General features: G+C 45.9%; 1 protein-coding gene across 4 annotated transcripts in view; it reads right to left on the bottom strand.

The window, feature by feature from the left end:
- KANSL1L (KAT8 regulatory NSL complex subunit 1 like) overlaps positions 1–25,082 on the bottom strand; it is a 108,029-nt gene that overhangs the window by 54,658 nt on the left and 28,289 nt on the right. For all 4 annotated transcript variants that reach the window (XR_004002650.1, XR_004002652.1, XR_004002651.1 and 1 more), the window contains exons 3-5: positions 24,442–24,583; positions 20,011–20,208; positions 16,984–17,105 (exon numbers count right to left, since the gene is read on the bottom strand). Coding sequence is in view for 1 of the 4 variants with exons in the window: in XM_030580476.1 (XP_030436336.1) it covers positions 16,984–17,105; positions 20,011–20,208; positions 24,442–24,583 (462 nt within the window). In the remaining 3 variants the exon portion in view is untranslated. The remainder of the gene's footprint in view (positions 1–16,983; positions 17,106–20,010; positions 20,209–24,441; positions 24,584–25,082) is intronic.

Below are 25,082 nucleotides of genomic sequence, written 5' to 3'. Positions count from 1 at the left end.
GGGAGCGATGCTGAGTCGACTTTGGTGCCGGCAACGGCCAGTGCCGAGAGGCCTTGGCAGTGCAGGCGGGGTCTGGTGCCGGGGAGGCACTTCTGTCCACCGATTGACCAGCACTCAGTGCCGAAGGTGGAGGGATAAGTGAAAGTCCCGCTCCATTTTGTTCTCGGCTTAAAAGCCTTGCAAATGGGGCACTTAGCTGTGAAGTGCGATTCCCCGAGGCACTTCAAACAGGAGTCATGCGGATCTCCTGTCGGCATTGGCTTGTGGCAGGCCGAGCACGGTTTACAACTCAGTGAGCTGGGCATCGGCTCTGGCACCGGGTGCGGGGAAGGGGCTACTCCCCGAACCCTGCTAACTATTACTAAACTAGAAGTGGAGGTCAGCTAAGCCGCGCTCCACTGTTCCAACGACCGACATGGGCAATAAGAAGGAACTGAAGGGTGGTTGGGTCGGCAGGGGTATATATCTGGTGTCATAGTGGCGCCACTCCTGGGGGCGCCCAGCCGACCCACTGACTGTTGCTAGGGTAAAAATCTTCCGACGAACGTGCACGCAGCGCGTGCCCCCCTAACTGGCATGGATATGAGCAAGCACTCTAAGAACATCCAGTTTCCTGGACAGAGGTGGCTGCCTTCTGGGATTCTGCTTATCTCCTGTAGCCCATATCTCTACCTCCTAGACTATTATATCCCCTACTATACCTGTCCCATGTTCACTTCCATACCTCACCAACCCTTGAATTCTCCTTGCCCTGTGGACTCTTGCTCCTTCTCCATGTTCATGATCACAAGCTCTTCTCTTCCATTCCTCCCCTTAATGTCTCCTCTTGATGCTCCTTGACTCCCATTCCCCATGCCATTTTAAAAGAGTGACATTCTCTAACATTGATAATTATCAAAGTTTAAAGGTTGAGCCGTATAGGAGTGTATATGGACAGACAAGCTGGGTATCAATGGGAGGAGCTACAGAGTCATACTACACAGCTGGGGAGCTGGGATGGGTGGCAGAGGCCCATGGTACTGAGCCTCCCTGCTAAGCCTGGTTGTTTGGTCCCAGAGCCTAAAGCAGCAGCCTCGTTCTATGGACTCCTTCCCATTTGTCCAAGTCCCAAACTCCACTCCACAGTGAAGGTCCTACACATTGAACTTTATTTTTAACAGTTTCTTTTCTCTCTTTTATTGTTATTAATAGTATCATTAATAAAAACAGAACTAATTGTGGAAATGAGTAAGCAGTAGGAGGAGAGGTCCAAGAAACAGGGAAGATGGGCTGGGACTTGGGAAGTGGGCAGCACAGTCAATGACTCAGTAAGAAGCCCTGCTGCCAAGCCCAACTCCTCTCAAATTCTGCCTCCCTAATCCCAGCCACCGCTGCTGCCTCTGGTCCTGGGCTTCGGCCATATGGCGGAAGGTTCCATCTCCTGGCCATGAGGGTTTTGGATCTGGGTTTCGGCTCCAGCCCCAGACTAACCACCCCCACTCCGCATCGCTCCTGACTGCCGCTGCCTCCTCCAGCCCTGGACCTTGGCCATGCAGAAGCAGGCTCCATCCCCCAGCGGCAGGCTTGGGCCCTGGTGTCATAACCTTAGTCCCAGATTTGGACCTTAGCGTCCAAAATATGGGGGTTAGCATGAAAACCTCCAAGCTTAGTTACCAGCTTGGACCTGGTACTTGCTGCCACCACCCAAAAAATTAGAGTGTTTTGGGGCACTCTGGTCCCCCTGAAAACCCTTCCCTGGGGACCCCAAGACCCAAATCCCTTGAGTCTCACAACAAAGGGAAATAATCCTTTTTCCCTTCCCCCCTCCAGGTGCTCCTGCCCCTCCAGGTGCTCCTGGAGAGATACACAGACACAAGCTCTGTGAAACTACACAGAGTGACTCCCCCTCTCTGTTCCCAGTCCTGGAAACAAAAAGTACTTTCCTATTCACCCAGAGGGAATGCAAAATCAAGCTAGCAAATCCAACGCACACAGATTTCCCCTGATTTCTTCCTCCCACCAATTCCCTGGTGAGTACAGACTCAATTTCCCTGAAGTAAAGAAAAACTCCAACAGGTCTTAAAAGAAAGCTTTATATAAAAAGAAAGAAAAAATACATACAAATGGTCTCTCTGTATTAAGGTGACACAACACAGGGTCGATTGCTTAAAAGAATATTGAATAAACAGCCTTATTCAAAAAGAATACAAATCAAAGCACTCCAGCACTTATATTTATGCAAATACCAAAGAAAAGAAACCATATAACTTACTATCTGATCTCTTTGTCCTTACACTTAGAAACAGAAGACTAGAAAGTAGAAACTACTTCTCCAAAGCTCAGAGAAAGCAGGCAGGCAGAAAACAAAGACTTAGACACAAACTTCCCTCCACCCAAAGTTGAAAAAATCCGGTTTTCTGATTGGTCCTCTGGTCAGGTGCTTCAGGTGAAAGAGACATTAACCCTTAGCTATCTGTTTATGACACGCCCCCCAAATTGCAGACAGTGGGGAAGCAGGAGACTCTGGTCCCAGTCTTACACCCCATTCCCCCCCACACACACAATCCCCCAGCCCCTCATCCCTTTCCCCCATTGCCTCTGCTGCCTCCTACCCACCTCCCCATCCAGGGCCTAATTTGTCCCCAGGTTTGCCCCAGCTGAGTAAGTCCGCTGTGAAAAAATGATATTAAACATACAAATATCACTTTTCACAGCAGCAGACTTACTAGCTAGCACATCTTAAAAAACAAAACAAAAAAAAAATCAACTGGATGTTAATTTGAAGGGTTGCACTGCATAGTTCTGATTGATTGCCGTTACACTCACTTAATATTAGCAATTTTACCAGGTGTCCTGTATTCAGCACAGGGAAACATAGTCACTCTAAATAAAGAACAGAGACAACTGTACATTATGTTTATTGAGTCTTCAAAAAATCTCTATAAACAAATTAAAACGATTTGGACATGTCTACAGCAATATTTCTTTTTTTTCCTCTAAAGTTAATTAAATATTTTAGGAAAAATTGTCAGAGCAGCCACCAAAATATTTGTTGTGAGAACTCACCTCCCCCATATACACTGAAGTAACACCTGTGGCTATGCTTTCTCACAAATTCTTGGTACAAGAAAGTAAAGGTCTCAGCACCAGTAGCACTGTTCGGGGCTCCAATACACAGTCTGGTTTCCCTGACAAAGTCGCCCAGATGGACTCCCCAACCCAGGTTTGAGGTATCCATTCCCATAAATGGAAATTCAGATGGCTGTCAAAATGAGACGCTACAAGAGGATATTGGAAGTTAACCACCACCAGATGTGGAATTCTTGAATTTGCTGTGGCACTCTCAGCAGTGCTAGTAGATTGGCTTTTCCTGTTCTGAAACTGATGCTTAGCCAGGACTGCAGAGCCCACATTCTCAGTAAGAGAAACAGACTCACGTATGTGCAGGAGGCCATAAGCCCAGAAGACTCAAAAGGTTATTTTCATGCCTTTTTTGAAGCTATGTATTTTTGAATGTCTCTCTCCTGGTAAGAAAGCAGCCAACATGCTAAAGTTGACAGCTGCTCCTATGAAAGTTAGTCTCTGTGTCTTAGTGAAGGAAAAGTTCTATGCAAAATGAATTGGAAATTCTCCCAGCAAGGAGAAGCGACTCTTGAGTTAGTCCTAAATGGACTACAGGATCTGGTCCAAGAGGTTAATACAGCTGAACTGCTCAACTGTAGCGACCATAATGTAATTAAATTTAACATCCTCAGGAGACTGCGGGAGAGTGTGTGTGTATATTTTAATATTATTTTATATATATATTACACACACACACAAAACAAACCCCTAGGACGGCCAAACAAAAGCCACCATGGCTAAACAGAGCATTTAACTTCAAAAAGGGGAACTACAAAAAAAAAAAAATCAGGAGGCTAGTTAAACTGAAATTAAAAGGAACAATCACAAGCCTGAAATGCCTGCAAACTGCAAACTAAAAGAGAGTGAATGAGTGAGTGTGTGTAAACAAATCTCTAGAGGACCAAAACAAATGCCACCATGGCTAAACAGAGTTTAACTATTTATTTTTTTTAAGAGACAAAAAGGTATCTTTTTAAAATTGAAAGTCAAATCCTACTTAGAAAAATAGAAAAGTGCATAAATTCTGGGAAGTCAAGTATAAATGTATAAAAAGGCCAAAAAAGAATTAGAAGAGCAGCTAGCAAAAGACAAAAAAAAAAAATTAAAAGAGCAAAAACAAACGTAAGATCAGAAGCAGGAAGAATGCCAAACAATCCGTGCAGCCACTGGATGGTCAAGGTGCTAAAGGAGCATTCAGGGAAGCAAAGGCCACTGTGGAGGAACTAAATGAATTCTTGTGCATTGGTCTTCACTGCAGAGGATTGAGGGAGATTCCCACACCGGAGCCATTTTTTTTAAGTGACAAATACAGAGAACTGTCCCAGATTCAGGTGTAGATAGAGAAGGTTTTGGAATTAAATTTAGCAGTAGTAAGTCACCAGGACCAGATGGTATTCACCCAAAAGTTCTCAAGGAACTCAAATATGAAATGATTAGAACTGATATGTACCTATCACTTAAATCAGCTGCTGTACCAGACAAACAGATGCCTAATGTGACACCAATTTTTAAAGAAGGCTCCAGAGGTGATCCTGGCAATTACTTCAGTGCCATTATGATTCCTTAAGGGGATCGACAAACGTGGATAAGGGTGCTCCAGTAGATATAATGTATGTGGACTTTCAAAAAGTCTTTGACAAGGTCCCTCACTATAGGCTCTTAAGCAAAGTAAGGAGTCATGGGATAAGAGGGAAGGTCCTCTCATGGATCAGTAACTGGTTAAAAAGAGAGGAAACAAAACAGTAGGAATAAATGCTCAGTTTTCACAATGGAGAGAGTTAAATACCCGGGTCCCCCAAGAATCTGTATTGGGGCCAATGCTGTTCAGCATATTTAATAAATAATCTGGAAAAAGGGGAAAAAAACATTGTGGTGGCAAAGTTTGCCGACGATACAAAATTACTCAAGATAGTTAAGTCCAAAGCAGACTGCTACGAGTTACAAGGGATCTCACAGAACTGAGTGACTGGGCAACAAAATGGCAGATGAAATTCAATGTTAATAAGTGTAAAGTAATGCATGTTGGAAAACATAATCTCAACTATACATACAAAACAAAGGAGTCTATATTAGCTATTCTTTTTTTAGTGATGGTCCCTATATGTGTTCCAATCATGGGTGCGCATTTGCGCCATGCTCTGGAAGATTTCTGCAGCAGTGTCCATTGACCTGTATGTGCGTAGTACGTCACCTCATGCTCCAGGCAAGGTTATATGAGAACGTGCAGGGTTGCGGCCCTTTGGTTCCCTCTTACCACTGCATTGTTAGAGTCAGAATCCTTGTTCCTCCGTGCTCATAGTTTGTCTACAAGAGTGTTCTCATCCGTTCCTGTACAGTTCATTATTTCTCTTTGTTTTTCTTGTATAGTTAGTTATTAGTGTTAGTGTAGTTAGTTCCCCATCGGCCCACTTGGGGCCCACCCCAACTTCATTGGGAGACTATGCCCTTTGTTCCGGGGTTAAAAACGATGCTTTGTGCCTTTGCTCGTACTACCACTCAAGAAAGAGATCTCAGCGTCACTATGGATAGCAGATGAAAACATCTGCTCAATTTGTAGCAGCAGCCAAAAAAACCTATGCTAGGCACCATTAGGAAAGGGATAGATAATAAAACAGCAATATCATAATGCCACTAGATAAACCCACTGTACGCCAACACCTTGAATACTGTGTGCAGTTCTGGTCACCTCATCTTGAAAAAGAATTAGAAAAAATACAGAGAAGGGGAACAAAAATGGATTAGGGATATAGAACAGCTTCCACATGAAGAGAGATTAAAAAAGACTAGGACTATTCAGCTTGGAAAAGAGATGACTGAGGGGAGATATGACCGAAGTCCATAAAATCATGAATTGTGTGGAGAAAGTGTTACTTACCCTTTCGTATAACACAAGAACCAGGGGTCACCCAATGAAATTAACAGGCAGCAGGTTTAAAACAAAACATAAAGGAAGTACTACTTCCCACAACACAAAGTCAACCTGTGGAACTCATTGCCAGGGGACGCTGTGAAGGCCAAAAGTATAACTAGGTTAAAAAAAGAATTAGATAAAGTTAATAGAGAATAGCCAAGATGGTCAGGGATGCAACCCCATGCTCTGGGTGTCCTAAGTCTCCGTTCTGTTCAATCTCTCTGAAGTATCTGGCATCGACTACTGTCAGAAAACAGGATATTGGGCTAGGAGCACCATTGGTCTGATCCAGTATTGCTATTCTTATGTTTTTAGGAAGAAACTCACTGAGGAGACTGGGCCTTGACAAACAAGAGATTTGTGGTTACCTGTATCGCTAGGTATCTTAGATGGGCCATAATCACCATGAGGCATTTGATGAAGACTTGAGGACCACACTGAAGCACAAGGATTGTGTGTCTACCCAGAATCCAAGGTATTTCCTACGTTTAGCCCTGACAGAAAATATTTCTGTCAAGAGTTTAGAATCAATCTTGACAATTTATAGAAGGAGTAACAGTGGCCAGCTTAACCATACAAAACCTGAATTTCCACATGATTTTGATCTGAGCTCTCCATTATAATAAAAAGAATGAGGACTCACTCAGTTTAATTTGAGATTAGAAAATAATGAGAGTGAAAACTCTCTGGAGTCATCAATCAAAGGCAAGAAGCCTTGGAGAAATGACTAAGTGAAGGATCAGTTTGCACTGGACAACTGCCCAGATCCATGTTGTCATTTCTTAAGGATGGAAGAGAGAAAGATTGAGGAGGGTCTGTTTGCAGATAAAACGTCATCTGACTTCTTCCTATGCTTCAGATCTGATGAAGGATCAGATCATGGTGTCTGTTCTTTAGATTTTTTCCCCCCCTCAGGCTCTGAAGGCATTTGGTGTGCTGGTCCATCTAGACCAGGGATCAGCAACCTTTCAGAAGTAGTGTGCCGAGTCTTCATTTACTCACTCTAATGTAAGGTTTCACATGCTGGTAATACATGTTAATGTTTTTAGAAGGTCTCTTTCTCTAAGTCTATAATATATAACTAAACAATTGTTGTATGTAAAGTAAATAAAGTTTTTAAAATGTTTAAGGAGCTTCATTTAAAATTAAACTAAAATGCAGAGCTCCCTGGACTGGTGGCCAGGACCCGGGCAGTGTGAGTGCCACTGAAAATCAGCTCGCGTGCCGCCTTTGGCACACGTGCCATAGGTTGCCTACCCCTGATCTAGACATTTTCTCATGATGCACACCATCTGCATCAAAATATTGTAGGACACCACAAAACAAGAAGTAATAGAATGGACAATGACTACTCTAGAACAGGAAATGGATGATATCCAGATGAGAACCGCGCATTACACGGACAAACACCAATCTGGAATTGTGCAATGACTGACACAGACCTAGCTGTCTTAAGCCAAGCACCAACCTACTAATCAATTTTAAATGTTGTTTAACTATAACCTATCAAATAAATAGAAGCATTTAGAAAAATGGGTTGTCTGTAGTGCAGTCAAGATGAATAACCATGCAGAGACTCCTGTGCTAACTGCCAGAAAAAAGAATTGAGAGCAGTTGGAGACTAGATCCTTTATATACCTTTTCCCAGTTTGGATCCATAGAGGGGTGCATGCCACATGTGCAAGCCCAACTGTCATTGTTTGCTAGACAAAAAGGAGTTAAGATGCATGCTCCCAACAGTGGGGATCTGTCAAGAGTGTGTGCGCTCAGTCCTCACAACTTCATTTACAGGAGGAGGTTACAATGAATTTCTCTTTGTTTACTCTTTCCACCTGCTGGCAAAAGGATGTGATGTCGGGAGCTGCATTAAGCAAAGTTGGAATACACCAAAAGCAAGGCTCATTCTCATGCAAGGTTTTCCTCAGCAAGGTTACCTCTTTAATGTTAATGAGCTGGGTACAACTCACAGGGCAAATCTTACCCTCTCTTCAGACACAGATGGCTTTGTCCATAGTTAAAAAGACGGTTACTCACCTTTGTAACTGTTGTTCTTCGAGATGTGTTGCTCATATCCATTCCAGTTAGGTGTACGCGCCGCGCGTGCACATTCGTCGGAAAACTTTTACCCTAGCAACTCAGTGGGCCGGCAGGTCGCCCCCTAGAGTGGCGCCACCATGGCGCTCCATATATACTCCTGCCGGCCCACCCGCTCCTCAGTTCCTTCTTGCCGGCTACTCCGACAGTGGGGAAGGAGGGCGGGTGCGGAATGGATATGAGCAACACATCTCGAAGAACAACAGTTACAAAGGTGAGTAACCGTCTTTTCTTCTTCGAGTGATTGCTCATATCCATTCCAGTTAGGTGAATCCCAAGCCTTACAAAGGCGGTGGGGTCGGAGTGAAATGTGGCAGAATAAAACTGCTGAGCCAGAGGCTACAGCCTCTCTTGACTGCTGAACCAGGGCATACTGCGAAGCAAAGGTATGGACCGAAGACCAATGGAGCTTCGCGACAGATCTCGTGGGTAGAAACACGAGCCAGCAAGGCGGCAGATGAAGCCTGAGCCCTGGTAGAATGCACAGTGATGTGGCTTAGGGAAATATGAGCCAAATCATAACAAGTGGGGATGTCCGCCATCACCCAAGAGGAGATCCTCCGAGAGGAAAACAAGCAAGCCCTCCCTTTGGCCCGCTACCGGGCAGAGCTGGGGGCACCTGAGGAAATGATTCTGTCAATATAATGCGAGCACTCCACAGATGTCCAAGGAGTGCAACGGTTATGCCCATTGCGTTGAGCTGTGGGTAACATGAAAGGCCAAAACACCTTAGGGAGGAAAGCCGGGTGCGGTCATAACTGCACCTTGTCTTTGTGGAACCTAGTGTACGGCGGAACCCCCGTAAGAGCTCTGATCTCAGAGACCCGTCTGGCCAAGACTAGGTTGAGGTCCCAGGGCGGGGCTGGGCGGTGCACCCGAGGGTGCAAGCGCTCCAAGCCCTTGAGGGGCCTCGAACCCATAGAGCGTGGGACACTGAACGTCCATCTTAGCCTGCTGGAAGGTAGAGATGGCTGCCGAGAGTATCCTCAGCGATGATACCGCCAGGTCCTGCCGCTGAAGGCCAGAGGCAGGCCAAATAGAGGGGATCGAGACCTCAGCAGGAGCAAGATCGAGCGTATTGCAGCTGTAAAAGAAACGCTTCCACCTGGCCCGGTACGTTGACCAGGTGGAAGGCTGCCTGTCACCCCGACTCAGGTACGCAGCAGCCACCGTGAGGCGAAGAGGCTGCAGGTCCGAGTGACGAAGCCTGTCGTTGCCCTGAGTGATGAGGTCTGGGCTGACAGGCCGAGCAACGTGGTATGCCAGTGCTGCCTGGACCACTCTGGAGTGATCATGATGATGCGCGCTCTGCCCCTGCGGAGTTCGAGCAGGACCTAATGAACCAGTGGGAACAGTGGGAAGGCATAATGCAGTTGGCCTTTCCACGACATCAGGAATGCGTCCAAGAGCGATTCCGAGGAGAGACCTTGGAAGGAGCAGAACACCTGGCATTTCCTGCTCTCGCGGTGAGCGAACAGGTCTGTGTGAGGAAACATCTCCACTTCCAAAAAGCGGGACGCCTCACATGGGGCAGAGTGATCACTCGTAACACAGGAAAGACCTGCTGAGTCAAAGAGGTAAGACGTTCCGAACGCCTGGGAGAAAGGACGTCGCCAGCTCCATCGAGTGGGCCATGCAAAAGACCCGGAAATGGATGGCCTCCTGACAAAAAATGGGGGGAGGACTATGTCCCCCCTGAATACTTATGAAGCACCTGGCCATTGTGTTGGCTGTAAACACCGAGATACAACGGCCTCGCAGCTGCCGCTGGAACCCCTGGCATGCCAGGCGGACTACTCTCATTTTTGGAGCATTAATGAGGAATGCCAACTCCCTAGAAGACCAAAGGCCTTAAGCTCGGAGGTGACCATGAGCACTCGAGCAGAGAGATGATGCGTCCGCCGTCAGGGGCAGTGAGGGCTGGGGCGGATGAAACCGCAACCCTGTCCACACCAAGGAGGAAGTTAGCCACCACTCTAGGGAGCCTAAGGCGTCCGAGGGAACGGTAACTACCATGACCATTGGCTCCCTGTCCAAGCGGTACGCCGAGGTGGGCCGGACTTGGAGAGGACGGAGGCGGAGCTTGGCGTGTTTGGTTACAAACTTGCGGGCAACCATGGACCCAGGAGACTGAGACAAGAACGAGCTGAGGTCGTTGGGAAAGCCTTCAGACCTCAGATGATTGTTGCCATAGCCTAAAACCGCAGTTGTGATAAGCAGGCTCCAGCTAGGTAGGAGACCAGGATAGCCCCTAGGAAGCCCAACCTCTGCGTGGGAACCAGAGTGGATTGCTCTATAGTAAACCGCAGGCCTTGACCTGTGAATAAGACCGTGGCGATGTCCACGGGCTGAGTGGTTTGTGTCTCAGAGTCTCCTCGGATAAGCGAATCGTCCAGATACGGAAAAACGCATATCCGACATCAGCGACGGTAGGCGGCGACTATGGCTGGAAACCGGGAGTATTGACAGTCGGCTATAGAGCGGAGGCATCTCCCGTGCGGAGGGAAGATGGCATTGCGAAAGTACGCGTCCCTCATATCCAGGGCGGTATAGTAGCCCCCAGGAGGCAAGGATGGAATAATGGTTCCCAGGGATACCATGCAGAACTTCAACCTTATCCTAAACCGGTTGAGTCCATGCAGGACCAGGGAGGTCTGAGACCTGTGTTCGAGTGGGGGACTAGGGCATAACGGGAGAAAACCCCTTGCCCCTTTCGCCCGCTGAAGGGGGACAGGGCTGGAGCAAATTAAAGGTGGTACCTATGCTCCATCGTGCGCAGGACCCAGCGATCTGAAAGTAACTGGGGCCATGCCAGGAGAAAGCGGGATTGAGATCCCGTCCTGCGACTGGTACACCGCCCTCAGGCGAACCTTGGAAGGTCCGTCTTTGGTCCCAGTGGTAATTGCGAAGGACCTTGACTTTGGCTCTTTAGGGGTCCTGACGTTTGTCTGCGACCACCTTGGCCTTGCCGTTTGCCAGAGTTCTGCCTCTGGCTAGGCACAGAGTATGGCGGCTGGGGCCATAAAGGCTTGCGTTTGGTCGCTGGCGTATACATGCTGAGACGCATTAGGACCCTATTGTCCATCAGGCTTCGCAGTCTGGGGCTGTCTCTGCCGCGAAGATGCCTTTACCAACAAAGGGTAAATCCTGAATGGCATACTGCAGCTCCGGCCGGAGGTTTTAAAACCTGAAGCCATGAAATGCACTTCATGGCGACACCCAAGGCCAGAGTGCGGGCCGCAGAGTCTGCTGCGTCCAACGAGGCCTGGAGGGACGCTCTGGGAACCTTCTTTCCCTCGTCCTCCAAGACGGTAGCGAACTCCAGGTGGGAGTTTTGAGGGAGAAACTCCACCCAGGTGCTATAATTATCGCAGCTAAGCAAGGCTTGTTGCTTTGCTACCCAGAGCTGCAGGGCCCCTGCAGAGTACACCTGGCGGCCAAGCCTGTGCATTCGCCAAGCCTCTTTCTGCTTCGGGGCTGGCGCCCGCTGGCCATCATATCAGGATCGTGGTCCTGAGCATAAAATCTGCGCATATGGGATGACACGGATGCGCGTCCGGACAGCCATGGAGGTACTAAAAGAAGGCACAGGCAGAGTCTCTGACTCACTCGGACCTTGCCCAACTCGGAGAAGGGCTACAGGAGTCAAGGTACCTGCCCCGGTGCCAGAGGTCGGAACGGTGCCGATAGCGGGTCGGCGAACGGGATACCGACCGGTGCAGCGAGTGTGACCAGTACCGAGGAGAACAGCACCAGGACTGCCAGTGGCGTCCGGCGTGCCGACAGGACGTGGAGTGTCTGCGGGACCGTGATCATGAACGGTGCCGCTCTGCTGTGCTGACAGGGGACAGTCCCCTGAAGAGACTGTATTACCCGTACCGGCGGTGCCCGGGTCAGGCAGCACTGACTCTGTCATGGCACTGAGAGCCCTCGCCGTTGGTAACATCTCCGGCGTGAAGGGAACAGCAGGCTCAACCACAGTGCGTACTGGGGAGCTGTCAGGCACCGGATTCGACGGCCCTCGTGGGACCGGGATCCACGGTACCGAGGTCATCAGAGCTCCGGTAGGTGCCGGTGCCGGGCGAACCGAGTTAGATAAGCTGTCTGGCTGCGGTGCCGTCCGCACTGAAGCAGCGGGAGTAATACGCTCAACCACGGCGCGTGCCGGGGAGCCGTCGGGCACCGGATTCGATAGCCCTTGTGGGACTGGAATCGACGGTGCCAACGTTGTCGGTGCCGGGCAAGCCGACTTAGACTAGCCCTCTGGCTGCGGTGCCGTTGGCATGGAAGCAGCCGGAGCAGGAGCTCAACCACGGCGCGTGCCGGGGAGCCGTCAGGCACCGGATTCTACGGCCCTTGCGGGACCGGGATCGACGGTGCCGACGTCATCGGTGCCGCAGCAGGTGTCGGTGTCGGGCGATCCGACGTAGACGAGCTCTCTGGCTGCGGTGCCGTTGGCACGAAGCAGCAGGAGCAATACGCTCAACCACGGCGCGTGCCGGGGAGCCGTCAGGCACCGGATTCTACGGCCCTTGTGGGACCGGGATCGACGGTGCCGACGCCATCGGTGCCGCAGCAGGTGTCGGTGCCGGGCGATCCGACGTAGACGAGCCCTCTGGCTGCGGTGCCGCTGGCACGGAAGCAGCAGGAGCAATACGCTCAACCACGGCGCGTGCCGGGGAGCCGTCAGGCACCGGATTCTATGGCCCTTGTGGGACCGGGATCGACGGTGCCGACGCCATCGGTGCCGCAGCAGGTGTCGGTGCCGGGCGATCCAACATAGACGAGCCCTCTGGCTGCGGTGCCACTGGCACGGAAGCAGCAGGAGCAATACGCTCAACCACGGCGCGTGCCGGGGAGCCGTCAGGCACCGGATTCTACGGCCCTTGTGGGACCGGGATCGACGGTGCCGACGCCATCGGTGCCGCAGCAGGTGTCGGTGCCGGGCGATCCGACGTAGACGAGCCCTCTGGCTGCGGTGCCGCTGGCACGGAAGCAGCAGGAGCAATACGCTCAACCACGGCGCGTGCCGGGGAGCCGTCAGGCACCGGATTCTACGGCCCTCGTGGGACCGGGATCGACGGTGCCGACGTCATCGGTGCCGTAGCAGGTGTCGGCGCCGGGCGATCCGACTTGGATGAGCTCTCTGGCTGCGGTGCCGCTGGCACGGAAGCAGCAGGAGCAATACGCTCAACCACGGCGCGTGCCGGGGAGCCGTCAGGCACCGGATTCTACGGCCCTCGTGGGACCGGGATCGACGGTGGCGACGTCGCCGGTGCCGGGCGAGCCATCCTAGACGACCTCTCTAGCTGCGGTGCAGTTGGCACAGAAGCAGCAGGAGCAGTAAGCTCTACCACGGCGTGAGCCGGGGAGCTGCCAGGCACCGGATTTCGTGGTCCTGGGGGACTGGAATCGACGGAGCCGAAGTCATCGGTGCCTCTGCAGGTGCCGGTGCCGGGTAACGCAACTTAGGCGAGCTCTCTGGCTGCGATGCAGGTGGCACGGAAGCAGCGGGAGCAGGGGGCTCAACCACGGCGCGTGCCGGGGAGCCGCCAGGCACCAGCAGGAATCGTAGACTCTCTCGACCTCGGAAGGGAGCGGTGCCGAGTCGACATCGGTGCCGGCGACGGTCGGTGCCGAAAGGCCTTGGTAGTACCGGCGGGGTCCGGTGCCGAGGCGCTTCTGCCCGCCGCTTGAATATCGCTCGGCGCCCAAGGTGGAGGGGTAAGTGAAAGTCCCGCACCTTTTTGTTCTCGGCTTAAAAACCTTGCAAATGGGGCACTTATCTGCCCTGAGGCACTTCAAACAGGAGTCATGTAGATCTCTCTTCGGCCGCGGCTTCTGGCAGGCCGGGCCCCTTTTAAAACCCGGTGAGCCATGCATGGCTCCGGCACTGGGCTCATGGAAGGGGCTACTTCCTGAACCCCGCTAACTAAACTAACCATGTTAGCAAAGAAAACCCGTATAACCATACAAATATATATATAAAAGGGTTATAACTGCATAATTATATACGAGAAAACGAGTAGCTAGGGAAGTGGAGGTCAGCTAAGCCGCGCTCCACTGTTCCAACGACCGACACGGGCGGTAAGAAGGAACTGAGGAGCGGGTGGGCCGGTAGGAGTATATATGGAGCGCCATGGTGGCGCCACTCTAGGGGGCGACCAGCCGGCCCACTGAGTTGCTAGGGTAAAAGTTTTCCGACGAATGTGCACGCGCGGCGCGTACACCTAACTGGAATGGATATGAGCAATCACTCGAAGAAGAACAGTAAGTTTTTGTTCTAATGGGAAGGAAGGATACAGGGAAGCTATATAGAGGGTTTGCAACCACCACTATTCTGCAAATGCTGCCCATGCACCATAATGGGGAGAATGGGGCCACTGAATCAAAACGTTAGAGGAGTGATCCTTCCAGCCCAGGTAGACAGACTTGAGATCCAGCCTGGACCACAATGGCCACACTATAAGAGTGAGTCTGTCTACCTGGGCTGGGCAGCTCGCTCCCAGCTGCAATGTAAACACACCCTAGGTGGACCTACCAACCAAACCCTCCTGCAGTCAAGGGAGCTCACAGGGGTTACCACTCTGTGCACTGGCGAAAGCCTTGAATCAAGGCAGAACATTTTGCCCCCAGTGAATTAAAAGTCAATCTGACCAACATAAGTGGCTTGGGTAGGAGCCAGGAATTCAGAAGCTCCAATGTTTGCTTTTTAATGTGTTCAATTTAGTTTGTATGGACTGCTTTATACTAGCAGTATTTCACTGCTTTGCAGCTCTCTTATTCCACCCTTTTCCTCTGACAAGTAGTAAATGCTTCTCCAGAACACAATGCCTGCCTCCATGCCCCACGGATGACAGCTATTACACACAGTTGGAAGGCGGTGAAAAAAGGACTCACTGTTTTGAAAAATATCTCAAATCTTCTGTGTCAGTGATTCATTTATTTAGACTGATAAAACAAGAGACACTTGTATGAACACTCTATGTGCCTCCGACAAATACAAGAAAAACCAGCCCCTTAACACAGATCTACTAAAAATCAGACAGCACAAATAAACCAAATTCCCTCTTCTGCTATGTATCACTTTCCACAATATTTCCTGTTTCCACTTTCTATTTCAAACCTCAGTTAAACATGTTGAAAGTTTCTTACATTACTTGCAAACCATCAAAAACCTAGAAACCCTATAGCAAGTACACAACAGTGCCCCCCTGCCCCAAATTTACATCTTTTGGGCTAAGACATGACAGCAAGACTATACTAAAAGAGTAGCGTACAGCAGAAGGCAAGGAATTTCTCCTCCCCCCCACAAGTATAGTTTAAAATTGGACACATCTCATTCTAAAAAGATAGTTCCAAAAATATTTCTATAAATAAATTTGGTTAAACAAATCAAAGATAACCATAATATTGTGATTTCAGAAGTTAAGGCACAGGATAAGGAGTCCGGAAACCTCTTTTGCTCCAAACTTTGCCATAAACACCCTCTGTGACTTTAGGGGAGTCACAAGGGGCCTGATTCTCCACAGATGGCAAGTATTCTCTTCTCCCACTGATCTCAACAGCAGTTGTGGGTATTCAGCAGCTCAGCAAAAGCAGACTACTAATCTTTCAAGATCATACAACCTCTGTGCTTACATTTTTTGCAAAATAAAGATAGTACTTACCTCAATTTTGTTCTGAAGCTAATGTTTATTAGTATAGTATTTTAGATGCAACTTGCAAGATCTTGCATCTTGAAAGATGCAACTTGTAAACAAGTGCAAAATGACATCATTGACCAACATTTTTCTGCTATTCATTTTACAAAGTAATATGCTATAATCGTGCAGGAAAGTAAATTAATCACTGAATGTTTGCAATATACGATTATGATACCTTAATGTTTTCTTATTAAATAAGTGTTTTCATTGTTAAAAAAAGAAAGTCATCACATAAAACAGGACTATTCCAGACAACATACTCCAAAGTCTAATCAATTACCGTATATACTCGTTTATTAGCCCATTTGTTTATAAGCTGACCCCCCAAGATGGATAAGTAATAATAGCAAAAACCATATGACCCTTTCATAAGCCGACCATATATTTCAGGGGTTGGAAAACTTTGGCTCCCAGCCTGTTAGGGTAAGCCATTGGTGGGTTGGGACGTTTGTTTACTTGGAGCATCTGTAGGCGTGATGCTCACTGTGGCTGGAAATGGCGAACCGCGGCCAAACATCCCTCGGCCCGCTCCGCTTCCCACCACCCCTATTGGCCTGAAGCCGTGAACTGTGCCCCATGGGAGCTGCAATTGGCCAAACCTGCAGACGCGGCAGGTAAACAAGCCGGCCTGGCTCACCAGGGTGCTTACCCTGGCAAGCCATGTTCTAAAGGTTACCGATCCCTGCCATAGAGTTTAAAATCATCAAATTTTGGGGTAGATCCATTTATAAGCCAATCCCTGCTCTTTGATGCGTCACTTTTTTACCAAAAAATATTTGGCTTATGAGAGTATATACGGTACATCACTGAGATCAGAAGAATTCATTCTGGCACAATAAATACAATTTTAAGTTTGCAATGATGAATGATCTTACCTACTGTGTTTTTTTTACCCCACTTCACAGCTGTGTTTGTCATACGAAGATTTCACATGTGTGTAATAGCTTGTGGAATTTATGGCAACCTCAGGAACAAAACTGATAAAATATTTTAATGTCAAATGCAAAGCTGCTACCTTTAAATTAAGTTTAGAAGCAAACTTTCTCTTTTTCATATTTATTACTGTAAAATTACTAGTTTCGACTGACTTAACATTACAAAGAAAACCTGCTGAGGTGACAGTACTAGCCTGTCCTCAAGAAACGAAAATTACACCACACTGTCACCTACCTGAGAGATATGCCATTGATCAGTTGTTTCTGCTTACAGGACTTGGAAGAGAGAGGAGAGGATGTGGGGGACAGATTGAGCGGAGCAATTAGATTACTGATGATTTCACTCAGCTGAGCACTCTGAAAAACACAGTAGCCGAACTTTTCATTCACACCAAGCATCAATCTAAAATGTGTCCCCGCATCCCCATTTAGTATTCTTGATCTTGTTTTCTCCATGATGAACAAGTCAACACAAGATCTCTGTACATATAAAAAATGCTACGTTTGTTACTTCACAAGTCCTATTTTGAACTTTAAAAAACAATACATTATGTTTGTTAGACTCTTGTTGAACCACTGCCAAGGACAGAGTTTAGATATTTTTATAGCAATTTATTTAAGAAAAAAACCCTTGAACATGAACTTTTAAGTAACTCGCAGAACACATTTTAACTTACATAATGATAATTATGATTAATAATGGCAGAAGAAACTTTGCAGCTGATGGTACCAGGGCTATGAAGCTGTGCTCCGGCTCTGCTCCAGCTCCAGGCAAAAACCTGCAGCTCCAGAGCTGCTCCACGCTTCAGCTCCGGGCTCCGCTCCAAAGCCCTGGATGATACAGCTGCAGTTCATGACTTTTGAACTGGGCTTCAAGATTGACTGAAGAGAACAAAAAACTGGCTACCTACTTTTTATTGTATGTTCTGTTGGTTGATAAAACAAAATTGTTTGGTCATTTAAAGAATCCTCTTAGTTGCTCACTTTGGTTGAAACGAAGTAGAATAGTGACCAGTTTAGGTACAGTCAGAGCTAATGGAAACAAAAGGATGCTAGAACGGATATAAATCCATACCTTTATTCTTACTTAACAGCATGTTCAAAACTACACTGCAACACCCCATATAAAAAATCTTGACTTCAGGATTTGTGTGACACATAGATGCAGTTAATTCTTTACAAGAAGAAGGAATTCTTAGTCTTAAAGTGATGAATTGTGGACAGAGTCCAGATAACATTTCACAATGTTTTTGTGTTTTAAATGTCAAACCTTAATAGTTACTCTGACTTTAAATTTAGCCTGCAGGGGAGAGCAGGGAGGGAGGGAGGCTCACCCGCAGCCTCAGAGGAGCAGGCGGGAGGTGTGGGCGGCAGGAGCACTGCAAACACAGGCAGAAGAACTCAGGAGGAGCACCGGGCGGCCGCGCAGCTGGCCAGAGAAGTGTCACTTTAAAGAGGAAACTGCCACTTCTCTCTGGCTGTGCAGCTGTCCCTGCTCCTCCTGAGTCCTCTGCCCATGTTCACAGGGCCACATTCTGAAAGGGGCTGGGTGGAGGGGGTTGGATAGGGGGTGGGGTCCCAGCAGGGCGGTTAGGGGCAGGGAGTTCCTGGAGGGGGCAGTCAAGGGACAGGGGAGGTTGGATAGGGTGCAGGATCCCGGGAGGCAGATGGGGGAGGTCACAGAAGGGGGCAGTTGGATAGTGGGTGAGAGTCCCAGGGGGCCTGTCGGGGGTGGGGATGTGGGGTCAGGGGGGCAGTAAGGAAACTGGGAGCAGGATGGTTGGATGGGGTTGAGGGGGAGGGGCGGTTAGGGAACAAGGAATTTGTGTATGGGGGTGTTGGATGGGTTGGGAGTTCTGAGGGGGGCAGTCAGGAGGCAGGAAGTGAGAGGGGGTGGATAGGGGGCAGGGGCAGGCTGTTTGGGGAGGCACAGCCTTCTCTACCCAGTCCTCAACACCATTTTGCAACCCCAATGTGGCCCTCGGGCCAAAAAGTTTGCCCACCCCTGACCTACAGCATCTTTATTGTTGGTGATATGTGAAAGAAAAAAACCCCCACAAGCTTGTCTCCGGATGTAAGTTGATTTACAGGACTGGCAGTTAGATAAACTCTCTTTTCATTTATTATGTGAGCAAATCTAACACGGAATTTGCAAGTCAATAAATAAGGAAGACCATAATTTCAGTCATTTTTCAGATGACAGCACACTTTTAAAGCTGTCTTTTGGCACCTCAAAAAACCTCAAGTGTTACTTTAACTTTAATTGCTTTAAAGGTGTTTTGCAAAGAACTGCATGTTGAATGCTCCAAGTAAGCAGGTTAAGAAGGTACATTCTAAAAAATACCCTCCACTTTACTTTGTGTTTTATTGTTTCCTCTTTCACAGTAAAACATCTTTCAGAGGAAACATTTTAAAAATAGGAAAATGTTATCATAAAGTCACAAACATTTGGCAGGGGCAGTATGGAGGAGATATAGTACCTGAAACTATGTTTAAGCTGACTTTTAAAAAGTTTACTAGATTTCCCAGTGATGTATCTAAATGTATGATCAATCTTATATTTTCTTTGTTTGATACAATAAAAAGGCAAGTTTTACTCCACATTATCCTAACAAGTTTCCTATAGTTGGTTCACCAACATGTTCCCCTTATATCTTTATCTTTAATTGCATACTTTGTAGGGAAAGAAAAACCTTCTAGCGTTTACAGCATATTTCCTAGAATCCAACTTGGAAATTAATGTTTGGGACACGATGCATCAAAATTGTGTTCTCAGCAATGCCTATGCCACAGAAGTTAGTGGGGTTACAGAGATGTAACTTTTCACAGAATTGGCTCTTAGGGAGAGAAGGTGAACAAAGGTGTTTACATTTTAAAAATGTAACATACTTTCACAGAAAAGTTGCACTCATTTACAGGACTACAATTTTGTGAAATGAGAAAACAGTAGCAAAAATGCACTAAACTAAATTGTAAAGGACAAGAAGATATATGGGAAACTGTTAGAGCTGTTTATTTCTCTGAAGCAAGAGATGGCCACTTTGATTAAATCAAAACAGAATTATAGACATTTTAGTAATGAAAAGTTAATTCGTAAACCTAGTGAACAATTTATTTATTTAAGATCTTAAATTCATCAGCAACCACTGTTAGGAATGTGAAATATCTTTACGGTTCTGTGAATAAATACTGTGTAGCTTGCCCTAATTCTGTAATAGGTCACTTGGCTCCATTTGACAACTCAGTTCTTATTTTACTTTACCTGTTTTTCTATGTTTCGTAGAAGTAAAGTAGGGCTGCTTGGTGACATTTCAAAATCGTGTTCCGGCAAAAAATCCTGTCTCTCAAAGGTAGCATGAGAATTCCCTGCGGTGTTTAATAAAGCTTCTGGGTTTGTCAATTGTGTTTGCTTCTTCAAAACGTCTTTGGGAAGTGGGAATTCTTCTAAGATCACCATCCCCTAGACAACAGCAATTGAAAACAGTTGGTGGACAACAAATTAACCATCCTAAATCATTTTCAAGTGGCAGTCAACCTGGAACATACCTCTTAAGCCCACAGCAACTCTTTGGAACAGTTTTGAGTATGCCTAGTACACACAATATGTAAATAATACTTAATGCATTTAAGCGATAGTAAAGCTGTAACATTCATTTCTTTCCTTAGCAGCACTAAACCTACAAAGTGTCATAGGACCGTTTCAGAGCCTGTGCCAAAATTCAAATTAGAAATCCATACTTGATTATATCAAGTATGTGATCCTTTGCCTGATGTTTTACGATGATTTCCTCTTTGTAGAAAAAAAAAAAAATCCAGCCTTTGATTTCCAAGTTAGTTAACATCTTTACAGCTCAGAGCTTTATTCCGAAAGTCCTTAAAATGTTCCCTCCCTCCCACCCTCGCCACTACTGCCACCCACGCAAAATGTCAAGGTTTCTCTCCCTAATTCATCAAAGCATGAAACACCACAAACAGCCTTTCATCATAATTCAAGATAAAATTGTTTTTTTGGAGTTATGTATTTTCTTGGTTTCGTATTTATGGAGGCAACAACCCTATGTAAAGTATTTTTCTATGAATCCCATTGTTCTTCAAGGCCATCTGCAGGAATAAGATATCAGCCTCAATGTATTTTTGCAGTATCTCATCTGGAGTATAAATAGTTTAAAAAGATAAATATCGCCTTTCATAGTAATGAACACCAGATGTTTTAAAAAAAAATACACTTTACTTTGTTCTCTACAAGAAATATTACAAAAATAAAGTGTCAAAAGCATTCAAATCAGTTTCCTAAAATAAGAAACCGCAAAGTCAGAAACACTATAGGATATAGTAAAATAAAACAAAAACCAAAACAGAGCTTTGAGACAACCAAACCTATTTCCTCAACTGGTCATGCTAAACTGCCATTTGCCTGAACTTACGTGTTTTTTCTCCATTTAGCAAAGTGTACAGAAACTTGAAATTTGGTGGCATTAGCTGGGAGCGTAAATCTGGTACTTAGAGTTATCCAAATATAAATCAGAGCTACTATTCAGTGATGAAAGAATGGGATCTTCCCACTTCATCTTCTCATGTTTTGGTTTCTAATCAGTGCACTCACTTAAAAAGTTATGGAGGAAGGAGGAATGGTATGGTGTGGAACTCAGTCAAGAAGCTTCTATAACTTCTAATACTCAATAGGAATATGGTCTCTGCCTTTGCTGAAACTCCTGTGATGCTTCCATGTTTGTGATTCCTCAGTGGCAACTAGCCCTGGAATCTAGAATATGGATTATTTTTTAGATGGAAAACTGGGAGGGACATAAGCAACATGGAGATGCCCTTGTCTTCTTCAATCTCTCCATTGTTCAAACTAAACAGCAAGTTGTGCACCCAAGAGCAAAATAAAAAACTGAAGAACTGCTGCAGTGAACCTAGGTGTGGTAATTATATGAAGATATATCTCATAGAACTGGAAGGGACCTTGAAGGTCACAGAGTCCAGTCCCCTGCCGTCACAGCAGGACCAAGTACTGTCCCTGACAGATTTTTGCCCCAGATCCCTAAATGGCCCCCTCAAGGACTGAACTCACAATCCTGGCAGGCCAATGCTCAAACCACTGAGCTATACCTCACCCCATGACCTACATGTCCACTCAATGGAAATGTTTTCAGACATACAGACCCTCCATCAAGCTGGCTCTCATTTCTCTGTGCTAATTATCAGGAGATGGTCCAGGTGTGACTAACACTTATCCCAAATATAAGTGTACTTGACCATTATCATATGACAATTTGAGGTCCATACAGTCAGAGCAGCTGAAAACTAGGCCTTGTGACCAGGGAAATCCAGTTTCTTCTAATCCTTCTCTTAGGTCAAAAGGAAGGATCTGCCAGCCTTGAATCTCTCTAATGCAAGCTGACAGTCAGAGACCTTGGTTCGGGGTAGATGAAAAAGAAAATTCAAATCCTTTTCATTGTATTTTGTAAGGTAATCATGTCTCTTTGCCATTCACATCAACAAAAGACTTTTAGAACAAGAGAAAAATATGTAGTTCGAGCCTACTTTGATATTTGCTATGGCAATCTTCCCTTGATTTTCTAGTATGTAGCTTATTTATTACTTGTTTTATGTGGTATTCAAAAAGGCACAAAGCATGATTCAGTTGTAGTAGATACTCTACAAACAAAAAGGAAGATACACAGTCCCTGCCCTGAAGAATTTACAATCTAAACACGACATTCAAAAAGAGTAGAAGAAAGGGAAAGAACACACAAGCCACATGATGCAGGCAAAAGTCCACTTATTAAAAACTGTTTTTCATTGAAGTTTTTTTAAATTAGTATACTGCACAACTGGAGGCGGGAAGGGGAAAGAAGAAAGGAAAGGAGTTAACAGGAACAAGAGACTAAAAAAGGAAGAGATAAAAGAGACATTAACGGGGGAGGGTTAGGAGAAACAAGGAAAGGGGAAGAGGAATAGAGAGAAGGCAGGAGGGTAAGGAGAGGAGGCTGGCCTGTAGTCAGGGGAACCATAAGCAGAAATGGCTGGAAAATGGAAGTGAGAGAGTTGCCACAGAAAAATACAATAAAAAGGAAAAAAAAATTTTGTTGGTCAAAAAAAAGCCAACCCCAAAACCAAAAAACCAAGAACATGAAAACCAAAGCATTTAGTTTTTGGCAACAGAACAGTTTTTGGTTTTCCACTGATGTTTTCTGGGTGACTGTTTTCCAATGAGAAGAGTCTCTCGGCTCCCTAGAGCTGTGCTCTTCCTCCTCTGAATGCTTATGGGTAGGGAAGAGGGTTTGCTCTCGCCTGGTACCCCTGGATGCCAACAAAGTGGGATCTTCCCCATACCCACTCTAGTTTAGTGTTCAAACTAGGATGTTTCACCTACCCAAAACACTGTAAACTCACATTTGTTTCATATTTTAAAAAATCCCAAATCTTAAAATTTAGAATTAAAAATTTAGCATTAGAATTTGTGCGCTACGTGTACTACCTGTCAGCCAGGAGACTGAAAAGAAAGAGTTTGTCAATCAGCTTTCAAGCCTTTTCATAGCTACTGCCTTGGTACAATATTCAAACTATACAAATCAAATCCCAAATTATTTAAAAAATCTGAACAGGATAAACAATCTAAATGGAAAAGCAAACAGATATTGACATTCACTAAGTGATTCAAAGCCAAAGACTGAACAACGTTGATAAAGGGATGAAAAACTGCAAAAGTATGTGATTAAAAATATAGAGCCAAGTCATCTCCTCCACTTGCAGAAGCAGAGAGACATTCCAATCTGAGGAGACCAACCCAGATGTGTGGGAGGAAGTATCACTTCTGCAGTATTATCCTCTCAGAAAGGATGGGGATGGGACACATGGCAACATACCTCCTACCACTAAGGAAACACATAACTAAGAATACTGGCTCTTAGTCACTGCCACGTTGCATATTTCTGTCCAACTCCCACAGTCATACTGACACGTGTGGGGTGTGAAGGGGTGCAGAGACAGAGGACATTCATATAGGCACTACATGGATTTCAAGAGTTCCATGGGTGGACCTCCTTGAGAGTTCCACAGAGGGCGAGAGGCAAGGCAAGCCCTAGAAACCATTTCTATTATCACCACTACAACAGGAACAATTAGTGAGCAGGAACTTGCAGAGTTTTTGGCTTCCTATGCAGGGAATGAGTTGGCTGGTCTACAGAACTGAAGTGCTAAGAATAGTGTGATTTAGCATAACATTCCTAAAATATTATCAGAGTTTAGCAATCTTGACTTCCTTACTTTTTATTTTAAACCTGTGCAAACAAAACAGTTGATATCATACTGTCATTTTAATTATAATTAGCATTTGACATATTCAAAGCACTGTACTGTACAAACTAACTTATTAGTCCTCAAAATATTTTTATATAGTAGGCACAAAAAATTATTGTTTCTTTTTTAGATAGGGAAACTAAAGTCACTTTGCTAAAGCCACAGTGAATCAGTGACAGAGCAGAGATTGGAACTCAGGAGTCCTGACTCCCAACCCTGTGCTCATGCCCTCTAGATCACCATACTTCTTGTTTCTGACATCCTCTCATTAACCTTTGTAATTCTTCGCTTGGATACCAGAATTGTTAAAAAAAAGAAAAAGAAAGATTACTGGAGACACTGTCCACGGATTATTTGAAGAGCCCACTCATGAGCATAGAGACAATACCTTGGTGGCACGTATCTGCCTGTGAAGATCAGTTAATTGTTGGATTTTATATTCTAGCTCCGAAATCTGGGCTTGAAGCCATGTCCAACGGCAGCCAACTTTAGCTCGGTCTACAAGCCACTTCCATTCAGAACTATAGTTGCTGTGAAGAAGATGAAATACTGGTTAGTCCAAGAATATAGACAAGCACATTTTAACAAATGCACTTTCAGCTGCTGCAAGCATCTCATTTGCCTTCAGAGGACATCTAATTAGGTTAACGCAATACAACATCAACATCTCATTTCCTTAATTAAGAACTGGTACAAGTTTCTTGCAACCAATGTTATATTCATCATGCAATAGATATTGCAACTTTCCTATAAAAAGCTGTTTTTCTCATATATTCCAAAGCCAAAAGCAAGAGTATCTACTAAACTAGATCAGTTAAAGATTTTAAAAGAATTCCAATAAATCTACTAGCAAAATCCAAAAGACTTCTATTTCTGTCAAGTCATACTGATGACTTCCACAAGCCTCCATGGATGTCATCTCACTGACAATTCTATTCTAATAAGGCACGACTCAACAGTTAGAAATTATATATGTCATGCTACTCAAAGCTGTAACTGTACAGTAGGTTAGGTTTATTTTATTTTTTT

Source organism: Gopherus evgoodei, chromosome 11, assembly GCF_007399415.2.
Source record: "Gopherus evgoodei ecotype Sinaloan lineage chromosome 11, rGopEvg1_v1.p, whole genome shotgun sequence".
Lineage (NCBI taxonomy): Eukaryota > Metazoa > Chordata > Testudines > Testudinidae > Gopherus > Gopherus evgoodei.
The sequence above is the reverse complement of the archived record's forward strand: the minus strand, read 5'-3'. Positions and strand labels throughout refer to the sequence as shown.